A 12,296-nucleotide genomic window follows, 5' to 3' on the forward strand; every position below is an offset into this window, starting at 1 on the left:
TCAATCAAAAAATATTTATACAACATTTACTATGTGTCAGGAATTGTGCTAAATACAGGAGATACAAATACAAAGAATGAAATAATGAAATTTTGAAAAAATTTCAAAATAGGAAAATTGCAAGGAGTTTACATTTTAATGAGAAGGGCATATAAAAATGTATCCAACATAAATATTAAATTAATAAATGCAAATATATACAAACTAGCTAGGGAAAGAGGTCATTAGTAGTCAAGGAACAAGGAAAGGTCTCATTCTGAAGATAAGTGTATGAGCTATATCTTAAAGGAAGAAAGGAAACCTTATAAAGCAGATATAGGGTGGAAAAACTTTCCAGGCATTAAGAAATAACCAAAACAAAGGCACAAAGATCAAAGATCAAAGTGTCAAAAATAAGTTAGGTCAGTTTGGCCTTACTAAAATTTAAAAGATGAGTTATGTCCAATAAGGCTGGGAATAAAGGGAATAAAAACGAGGTTGCATAGGATTTTAAAAGCTGAGCACAATAATCCTATTCTTATGTCTTCTCTTCCAGGCTCTCTACTTCTTCTCTGGAACAGTAACCAAAACAATGATATTATTACTGGAAAGGAAGGTTCACCCTTGTTGAATTTTAGTTGAATTCTTATTGAATTTTAAGTTCCATGTTTGTATTTGTAAGTAGAATAGTATTTAGTACATAGAAGCTGCTTAACAAATGTATTCAATCAATCAGTCAATTTTTATTCACTCTTTGAAATATCTGATAAATAAAAATATACAAAATTATGCAAATGTTAAGAAATTGCAATGTAAATGCATACATACTATCCCTTTAATTATTTATTTTGAGGAATATCATAGAGTTGGTTTTACATTTTATGTAAAAACTTTTCACTAAAAATTCAGTTTATATCCAATCAAACTGGCTAAGATAACAATAAAAGGTAAATGACATGCTGAAAACATATAGGTAAAATAGGTATGCTAATCTACACTGATGGTTTGTCTGTGACCTAAGCCCACCATTGTGGAAGACAATGTGGAACTATACCACAAGGTAATAAAACTACACACACATACACATACATACACATACATACACACACACACAAATATATATATATATCTTTTGACGCATCAATACTACTATATGAACTACACTTCAAAGAAATAAAAGAAAAAGAACCTATATATACGAAAATATTTATAACAAGTCTTAAAAGTGGCTAACAATTAGAAACTATGAGGATGTGCATCAACTGGGAAATGGCTAAAAAAGTTAAGGTATATCAATATAATAGAATACTATTGCGCTGTTCAGAAATACCTGAGAAGTTTTATATGATGTAATTCAAAGTAGAGTGAGCAGAACCAGAAAAACAAATTATTGTGAAAGACTTAATAATTCTAATAAAAACAATGACTTCCCCCACAATTCCAAAGGACTCATAATAAAAATGGCAGCCATTTCCAAAACAAGCAAATGATGGATCCTTAGTACAGACTGAAAAATATATTTATCTTTCTTTCTTAAAGGAACAGGGCTAATGTGGAAATACATGGTACACAACTTCATATGTGACGAGTATTGTGTTTCTTGCCTTCTCAATGGGGAGGGAAGGGATAGAAGATGGGAAAAAAATTGGAAATGAAAATAAAATTTTAAACAATTAAATTTTTGAAAAGAAAAAAATTTAAATCAGTTTACTTTAAAATAAAAGCTTGTGTTTAATCTATGCTTTCCATTAATACCAAATAAATAATTGAAACATTACTAAGGAAAAATAACTAGTTTACACACTATACTTCTAATTTAAAGAATAATTACCTGATATCCATTTAAGTCAGTATAAAATCTGTTTTGACTGTTTAAGTCAGAAGAAATTCTCATTGCAATCTCACGATTATATTCTCCTCTGATGTCCAAAATATTAGAAACTTCCACAGACTGACCTTCTATTCCTAAATTTGAAACAATATATTATAAATGTCAACATTTTTTTCCATCCTTTTTCTTTAAATAAAATACTGAATACACTTCCAAAGAGTTAAAAATCATTTTTAACCACGGTCTTCTTTATCCTGAAAACATCATGATATAATAACATTAAATTTCAATTGTATTCTATCAGAAATTTTAATTCCATAGTATATGACTTAATAGCAATATGTGAATGACCTTTCAAAAAACCATAGCATACAACATATATAAATTTTCTACAAAAGAAATTCTGTCAAGGAATTCACAAGTCAAAAAAAAAAAAAAAAAAAAAGAAAGAAAGAAAAAGAAAAGCCCCAAATGTCACAGGTAACCTACTACCTGGGTCTAAAGGGGTCTACAACAATAGGAATATTAGGTCAGACTCTTCATACATCCTGTACTCATTTTGAATAGACATGATATCCTCACTTTCCTTATGATAAAAGTATGATCTACTAATATAGTTAGAATTCAGAGAAGTAACACTGGAAGATTATTACCTTACAGGCTAGGTTTTTCTTGTCTCCCCTTTAAAAGGCAGGAAATCATTCTCCAAAATTATTTAGTCCAGGGGATTAAGGCTCTAATCATTAAAAAGTTTCCTATTTCCCTGAAGCAACTGCATTAGGTGGAACATGAGTATTAAGTACTCTTAAGTCTTTCAAGTGAGTCATCTTCCCTTTCTCACTATATGTGTGTGTGTGTGTGTGTGTGTGTGTATGTATATATGTGTGTATATATGTATATATGTATGTATAGTGAATAAAAAGATGAGGTGAGCTTTGCCAAACTGAATCAAACATCTTGATAAATATTATTTATGAGTATTACATTGCTCCTCCCCCCCCCATTCTGGAGCCTAAACCCCTAAAAACGCCCAAAATAGACCTTACCTGGATTATCCCTCAAGAAATTGCCATCTTTTTAACTTTAAAAACAAATATAAAAAAAAGTAACAGAAAACCCCCTGTTCTACATCTGGAGTATCCCTAATGTGTAAGAGAGTAAACTTTTATAAAAAGGGAAAGCTAAGATACTATCTTTGAATGAACTACCACATTGCCACTCTAATGTAGATATAGATGTGAGGTCCACAGCACCTATTTCAAATACATCCCTCCTTCTCTATCCCTCATTTCAACCCAGAAAATACATCCCTTAACAAATCTCAATCTTTTTATAGTATTCAAATCTTTTAGAATTGTATTTGTTGTTCTTCAGTGGCATCCTTATATGCTTTGGAGATAATCTGGGTTTACTGGATCTCATATCTTCAAACCTATTTTTGTTCTAATATTCCTTGCTATATTATGAAGTGATATTGCTTAGTATTCTAAAATGTGCTTCATATCTCTTTTTGGCAAGATCAAATGTCTTTTGCAACAAATAAAATTAGATTTGCCCAAGTTCACACAATTAAGTCAGTAGTAAAGCAAGGACTGCCAAACATTCTGACTTTTTTTGGGGGGTGGGGGATAGAATTCTATTAGTCTCTAAAGAAATGAAAACTATTCTAAATCTATGATGTTTTCAAAAGTCAAGAGTCACAGATTATTTATAAAAAATATGTTGAAATTTATATTGCAAAAAAAATTTGTATGCACTCTTTTTCATTGCTAAATACTTCAATGTATTGAAATTACTAATCATTTCAAAAGTTTCTGAAACAGTTCATTATATTTTGCCTTCAAGCTACTTGTTTTCTTTCAGGAAAATTAATCACCACTATTGTTTTTATAATATATAATAAATAAGGCAGAAATATTTATAAATATCCTCTTAAGGGTAGCAGAAAGTTGATAAATAGAATTTATACTCACAAAAAATATCTACCTTGGAGAAAACTTGAAGACATATATCATAATAGATCTGAGGCTTGAACTCTTTTGTCAGTATTTGAAAAGATATATAAAAGGCTAGTAACCCATAGCAACCTAAAACTTCAAAGCAACTCATGATGTCAGAAACTAGAGCACCCAATGAAATAATTATAGCTCCAAAGACAAATGAAAGCATAGCTAGCAAACGTCACTTACAGATCATAGTATCAACTTAAATTAAGTATTTCTCTAGGCAGGTACAATATCAATTCTCACCAAAAGGACTACAGGGACTTTCTAAATGGATTACATTTTGACTTTGAGGTTGCAGAAAGGAAGTATACATTGGATAACAGTTGTATAACACTGAGGATGTTGGAAAGGAAGTAAATTTTAATAACAGTAAACTGTAATTTGAAGAACATATTAATTTTTTATTTAATTTCACCAGTAAAATATTCAAATTACATAATCTCGTAACTCTGAACTTTGGAAAAAGAAATTACAATAATCTGGTTGGTGTGATGCATAGAATCTAGATTCCTATAGGATAAATTAAGTTTAAAACTAGATTCAAACTCTGAGCAAGAAACTTAATACTCCTTAGCATCTGTTTCCTTAACTGTTCAATGGAGACAATTATTACCATATATTTCATCAGAGTTGTTGTGAGGATCAAATAAGATAGTGCACGGAAAGTCTTTTGTAAACCTCAAAGTATCATATAAATATTAACTGAAAATATAAATTACATAAGCAATTCATTCTAATAGAAAGAAAAATACTTTAAAATCTCACCAGCAACTCTGATCTGACTACAACTCTAGTACATAAAAAGCATCTTACAAATCTAATAAAGATGAAGAATTTTAGTACTTTAAGTTTTAAAAGCTTTGAAATTATATTATATAACTATAATTACATGTGACTACCTTTATGAAGCATAATCCCACACATAATCCATTTGATCCATAACATAATACTCTGAATCAAGCAAGGTAAGTAACAATTCTCTTCTCAATTTTAACAATAAAAATGAAAACTGACATTTATTTGGCAATTTAAGTTCTAAAAAGCACTTTTTTCATTTTATTTCATCTTTGTACCTAAAAGAAATACTGGAAGGAAACAAAGTCTTAAAAATAACTGAGATAAGTGATTAGTACAAGATTCAATTTAATTCACACATAAATTAACGGCCTTCTATGTGCAATGATCACATAGTAAACTGGACCTGGAGTCCTTATGTTTTTCAGAATATGAGGAGGGAAAAAGGTGGCAAAGCGTTACTTTTGTTTGGTTTGTTGGGTTTTATCTTCCTCATTTTAAGAGGATTTCAAAAGAATTATTTAGGGGAGTTAAAAATATGGTATGGGAAGTAAACTATATAAAAATTATTTAAAGAATATTTTGTTAAGCTTCAATCATTCTAATCCTATTAAAATGTTTTAGATTAAATTAGATTAGAAAGACTTATTTATTACAGAGAAATTATTTTATATTATGAACTTTTAAAAAACTTTTTTCATTCTAACTGGGGAGGGGGGAAGGTCTTTTGTTCACATACTATTAACTAAATTAGGAACATAATAAAATTTTATTGCAAAATTTAAAAATGACAAACTACCTTTTCCCTATGCCCCGTTTTTCTCTGGCTTGGAAAATAAGTATCAGAAACAAAATGGCTCCATTTACTCAAAGAATTTCATTAGATCATATATTTAGAGCTAGAAGAAAACTTAGAAATACAGGATACATCTGATTTTATCAATGAAAAAAACTGAGGCTCAAGAAGAAGTGACTTGGCCGTGTCCACAGAGTTATTACTAAGTGGCAGTGCCTAGATCTGAACCCAGATCTTCAAACCCCAAATCTACACTTTATTACTATACCACCAAGTACAAAAATATGTTTCATAGCCCCAAAATTTTGGGAAACACAGCATTAATGTATTCTTACCCTGAACATTATAAAGTCGCACGTTGTGTTTCAAATTAGGAAAGAGACATGTAACTTCTGAATAAATCCTTCCATGTGTCACTCTGATAAAAGGTGGATCAGCAGAAATGTAGGGCTGAAGGAAGAAAATTAAATTCTTATGAAAAATCTTTAACCTTTTGTAATTTTTCAAGAAAATTACAAAATATATTCTTTTTTTCCTAAGAAAAGTATTCTTTCTTCTAAAACCACAAACCACAGTTCCTTACCAAGTCAATGTGACTCTCTAAAGATGCACTGTTTCCCAAGGCTATGTTAGGTGGTACATCAGGTTAACCATATGAACTATTTGAAGGTTTTTTAAAAGCTTTCACCTCCACCTCATTTGTACTTAAGTGTGTGGGCTATTTTAGAGAGCATTTGCCTGTCCTGCTGGGCAGCTACCACATACTTACAATTAAGGATACCCAAACATAGAAAATAGATCATTAAATTTTTCATTTCTGCTTGTAAACCAGAGAGGAAAAAACTCAGATGGGAGCAAGTCTTAAAAGTTAGAAGCAGCAGGGAGAGAGCCTTCACTAATTGATAAGGACTCCTGAAAGAAAACATCTTATCTCTGTATGTAATTTGAATTTTTCCAAAATGAAAAAATCTGTCTACCTAGTTAGTTATTATGTTAGGTGGCAAAGTCATTGGGATGAAATGTTAAGAATAGCTACTGTGAGACTGCCAAGACAAACTGACATGGAAAGGATAGGTTTATAAAGAGTATTTTATGAAAGTATATGGATCTCATCAGCTGACCCTTAGAAATCAGAATTATGGAGCTTACTTTAAAAGATAAGATAATGTTAAGGAGGTGAAAAAAACATTGGCTTTGGAAATCAGAGGATATAAATTCAAGTAACACCTCTGATGCTTGCTTGTTGTGTAACCTAATAGAAATCAGTTTCTCTGGGCTTCAGTTTCTTCATCTGTAAAATGATGGAGTTGGACTAGATGATCTCTAAAGTCCCTTCCAGCTATGGATCTATGATCCACTGAGATGTGAATGTTAAGCTAGATGTTAAGAGATTGTTGTCCCATTAGTTAAATGATCCTTGACTATTCAACCTCCTTGACCCTCAGTTTCTCCATCTGAAAATTGGAGGCAAAATACAGTCTGCTCACATGCTGCTGAAAGGGCCCAATGAACAAGGTCTATAAAAGTGTACTATACTTCTGTGGTGATACAGGTAATCAGTATTACTATATGTGTCAAAGACTACAACTTACAGAGAAATCTTCAAGAAGAAGACTTGAAAAAATAAGAACCTCACCTTTCTAAAATATGATGTCCCCAACTAAAAAGAATATTTTAGATGTCATTTGACCAAAGAAAAATTTGTAGGATCATAACCTTTGTTAGGTTTAGATGTTATTGTTCTCTTAAAGCACCTTGAAAATAGCATTCATTTTTTTGACTACCATAACACACTACTGAACTACAAAGACTACAATCCAGGAAAACCACTAGATTTTTTTCAAGCTATCCTAGAAAATGATTTTTTTTTTTAATTCAAAGTGTGATCAAGTTCTTATATATATTTTAATAACTCTATATTACTGGATTTAACCCAATAATATATGTCAAAATCTTTCTGGAACAAGCCCAGTGCCCCACTTTTCTGGGGGAGTAAGCTTATCATAACTATAATGTCTCAGAATGTACATACATACTAAATAAATGTGATGGAGCTTAACTGCTACTCACATCTCAATGATCTGCTCCAACAACCTAAGTAGAGTTTGATTCAACTTGAAATGAATGGTCATAATTATTTCTTTAACTAAATAACTGAGCAGAGCTCTGTCCCTGGGGATACTTTGCTAAACTTTAGGTGACTTAGATATGTAATATTCCCCTAAAGTACCAGAACCTAACAAATAAGGAAAAAAGGACAATTTTGTAGTACCAGTTTTTAATGAAATGATACTGGATCTTTGTGATCACTGAATCATTTTATAAATGTTCATTAATAATCCTTTTTATATGTTCCAGAATTGTTTCCAGAAAAAAAAAAAAAAGTCCACTGACATAAGAGTCTGTAGATTCCTCTTTAAAAACAACAACAATAATATTGGCTTTTCTATATTCTTGCAGGATTTCTATAATCTTTTGAAAATCACTGATGTTTCATTTAAATTAAATTCTTCAATATCTGTGGAAGCTGCTCTACTTTGTAATTTAAATTAATCCATAGCAGCTAGGAGCAAACTTTCTCTGTATTCATCAACAAATATTTATTAAGGGCTTACTATATGCAGATACTATACTAAGCACTGAGAATATAATGACAAAAGTGAAACACTCCCTTATCCCTTATTTTTTAACAAAAAACCCACATTAAGTAAAAATGGATATATTAAAAATGAATACAAGCATACCAACTTCCTACTAGTAATTTTTGTTTTATTCTATCCCAATCGAAATATAACTTGTGTACCAGAAAATAAAAACAAAATAAGAGTTTGAATATTCCATTCTGTAATCAGTTATGTCATTGTCTCAACAACCTATTAGTCAGTAAATACTAGTCCTGTATTTTCCCTTTTATTCTCTTTCCTTGATCTTCAAAATGATTTTTTTTTTTTTTTTTTGGCGAAATTGGGGAGGAGATGATTGGTGTTAAATGATTTGCCCATGGTCACAAAACTAATGTCTGAGGCCATTTTGAACTCAGATCCTCTTGATTCCACCTAGCTGCCCTCAAAATAAGTTTTTTAAAAGTCCTCTTTACTATCTTTAATTTTACTGTTTCGGTTCATTTAAAGCTTTGGAAACCTTGACATTATTATTTTTGAAACAATGAATGTTTGTTATTAGTTATATTGGTTAGAATGTTGGATTTGGAATCAATAAAACCTCAATTCAAATCTAGCTTCAGACATTTACTGGCTTCAGTTCCCTTATTGTTTTTGAGGATAAGAGTGCTGGGGACATAAGGCAAACAAACTAAAAAAAAAAAAAAGTCCCCAAGTCCCCACTACTATACCAGGCTTCTACGCTATACATGGGATCTGATTCCTAAAGTTCTCATCTATGTTTTCTTTTCATTTAGGTGGTGTTTGATATAATCCATTTGTTTATGGATTAGAAACTCCATTGTTTATAATGGACTACCATAACACACTACTGAACTACTAAGACTACAATCCAGGAAAACCACTAGATTTTTTTCAAGCTATCCTAGAAAATGATTTTTTTTAAATTCAAATTCACTGACTTGAATTACATGCTCTCAACTATGATTCCACTCACTCCACACTACCTAAATTTCCTGACATGAATTTATTTCCCTTGGCATACTTCTGTAATTACAGCATTCTCCTGTTTTCATTTTTCCCCCTACCTCTTCTGTTGCTTATTAATATGTTCTTTTCCAATGCCCTATTCTAGTTATAAATTATATTTTAGTCATTTTCTCAAAATACTACTCTATTTCCTTAACATTAAGAAGAGCATTCTGGTAGTGGTATGAAGGATAAATTCTAGCAGGGAGAAAGAAGCTAGAATTAGAAGCACATTACATCAAAAACATTTGGAACTACAACAAATTGACCCACACAGGCTTTGTTACTTTAAAGAATAGTTATTTCTTGGGGGCAAAAATACTAAACTAAGAGTTTTACAGGGTTTTTACTTCCTTAGAATATTTTTTAACTGATATAACAAGAACATTTTCATACAACTGAAGATTCTATATGAAATCATAAATCTCCATTTTATGTTTGTGCTTCTTTTAAAATAGTCACACATAAAATAATTTCATTACACATACACACACACACACACACACCTATACCTTCTCTTATACCTCTCAAGAAATGGATACCAAGAATCTAGAGGAATTATGGAGACATAGTTGATCAGTGTTTTAATAAGCAGTCTTTTCAAAGTAATTTTACTTTACAATGTTGTCCTGTATAAACTATTCTCATTTGTTTACTTTACTCTGCATCAGTTCATACTGCCAAGGTTCCTCTATAATTGTCTCTTTCATAATTTCATATGTTCAAGAATAGTACAAAGCATTCATATATATCACAATTTGTGCAATCATTCCCCAAAATTCAATCTAAGGCAGCTCTTTCGATTGTAGTTATTCCTCACCCTCTCCCAGCTCCTCTTTTTAATACTACTTTCAGAAGAATCAGGAAGTTGGCTTTGTTTATTACTCTTGCCTTCTCAATATTATCCTTCCTGTTAATTCTGTCTCTCCTACTCTAATCTCCATGATTTCCTTGTGTGAGGTGCAGTGGATGGCCCTTGCCTGCAACCATTAGCTCTTGTGCTAATACAAGCATTTCTTAGTCTTTGGGATGCGACCTCCCCTAGACCTTTGAGGTTTACAGTACAGAATATTTAGGGTCTTTCTCTGATGTCTGAGGACAGAGTGATAGGGTCTTGGGCCTGCCCAGGTCTGGGTACTGTGGTGCAATGGCACTACACTAGTCAATACTTATTCTTTAAGGTTTTCAAGGTCTCCATCCTGGAGCTTTCTTGGGAAAGCCATTTACTTTTATTGCGATCAGATATAGAACATAGCAAGCTCCCTGTACTTGATTATCTCTGGTCATAGTAGGAGGCTTGCTGAAGGAGTGGGAGATGGAGGATGCTGAATTTTCTGTAGTTTTAGAGAGATGTAATTTACTGTAGTTTCTCCTTGAATTTTTTGATCAATATTTAGCCTGGTGAAAACTTCAAGGAGCTAGGAAGTCTGCTTCTATCTTAGCAAGAAATTTATACTTTTTAAAATTCTTTTTTAACTTTTTTAATTTCCTCATTAAAATCCTATAAGATATTAGAAGTTCAGATATTGCCTCCATTTTAGTGGTGAGGAACTTGAGGTTCACAAAAAGAAAATGTGACTGAACCATGCTTAAAAATAAAGTTGAGAACAGAACCATTTCAACTATTAGTAGAGTACTCAAGTGGAATCTACATTATAATCCTTATCATCTACTTCTGATTGCTTAAAAAAAAAAAAAAAAGAGCAGTCTAAATCTTTGAAGGCTTTTTGGATGAGGTACTAGACATTCTGACCCTTGAGAGCAGAAATAAGGGCAAACTGATAAAAGTTACAGATATATTCTCTTTTGTTCTTAAGCTGAATATTAGCAATGGATATGAAATTTCCAATTTGACATTTAAGCTAAAAAATGGTAAAATTCAAATTTAGAGCGACAAACTAACATTTGATGAAAAAAAATTATATATCCAATATTCTAACTATAAACCAATTAGGTAAAGTGACCATAAAGAATATTCATACTACCACTTAAAATGAACTTCACATTTTAGTGATGCCTTTGTATTTGAACTTTCACTTAGGTTTATTCAAATTATATTTTCAGAGATTTTATGGTATAAATATCACCCCCCCCTCTTTTTTTTAATCCCTCATGGCCTTTTAAATTTTCAACTAATTTTTATCATTCAAATTTATATTCTACTTCATCACAGTATGTAGAATTTTTTTCCATTTATTCTTCAAGGAAAAAATACTCTGGATCAAATAAGATTAAAATTATAGACAGTGAATAAGTCAGAATTTTCAAATTAAAATAATGTTCATTTTAAGGAGTGAGGTATAAAAGATAAACACAAAAGAACAACAACAAAAAAAATCACTTCTTTCCCTATCCTAGAATTGTATGTTATCACTGTCAATGAAAAGAAAAATTGCTAAAAGATGGGAAGCAGAAGGTGAAAGAAGAGATTCATAGGGCCTAGAAAATTTATAATGATTTAATGAATAACCAAAACATAGCTTATATCCAAAAAACATGAATGTGAAAACATACATATATATATATGTAAAATCACACGAAGAGATTTGTACACTGTCAGTACAATTTTTAATTCTGAAGACAATGTGTTAATGTAAAATCTCAACTAAATTTTATTCTGAAAAAAAAAGGGAGGAAAAATTAGAAAATTATATATGTCATTAATTCTATCAATTTTCCAAATTATATTTTTGCTTTATTTTCCATCATAAATGGTTAAGTAAACTGCCACAACACATGGCTCAGCAGGACCAGGAGATCATTATATACTTCAACAACAATACTATATGATGACCAGTTCTGATGGACCTGGCCATCCTCAGCAATGAGATCAACCAAATTATTTCCAATGGAGCAGTAATGAACTGATCCAGCTACACCCAGAGAAAGAACTCTGGGAGATGACTAAAAACCATTACATTGAATTCCCAATCCCTATATTTATGCCCACCTGTATTTTTGATTTCCTTCACAAACTAATTGTACAATATTTCAGAGTCTGATTCTTTTTGTACAGCAAAATAACGGTTTGGTCATGTATACTTATTGTGTATCTAATTTTTATTTTAATATATTTAACATCTACTGGTCATCCTGCCATCTGGGGGAGGGGGTGGGGGGCAAGAGGTGAAAAATTGGAAGAGGTTTGGCAATTGTTAATGCTGTAGAGTTACCCATACATATAACTTGTAAATAAAAGGCTATTAAAAAAAAACACACACACATGGCTCAGAACTTAA

The 12,296-nt window shown here is 31.2% G+C and overlaps 1 protein-coding gene across 1 annotated transcript in view; it reads right to left on the reverse strand.

Moving 5' to 3' along the window:
• Positions 1–12,296, reverse strand: part of MAN2A1 (mannosidase alpha class 2A member 1) — a 164,038-nt gene that overhangs the window by 23,647 nt on the left and 128,095 nt on the right. Inside the window, exons 16-17 of the mRNA XM_031968631.1 lie at positions 5,743–5,857; positions 1,811–1,944 (exon numbers count right to left, since the gene is read on the reverse strand). Coding sequence (XP_031824491.1) covers positions 1,811–1,944; positions 5,743–5,857 — 249 coding nt within the window. The remainder of the gene's footprint in view (positions 1–1,810; positions 1,945–5,742; positions 5,858–12,296) is intronic.

The sequence above is a fragment of the Sarcophilus harrisii genome, chromosome 1 (genome assembly GCF_902635505.1).
Source record: "Sarcophilus harrisii chromosome 1, mSarHar1.11, whole genome shotgun sequence".
Taxonomy (NCBI): Eukaryota; Metazoa; Chordata; class Mammalia; order Dasyuromorphia; family Dasyuridae; genus Sarcophilus; species Sarcophilus harrisii.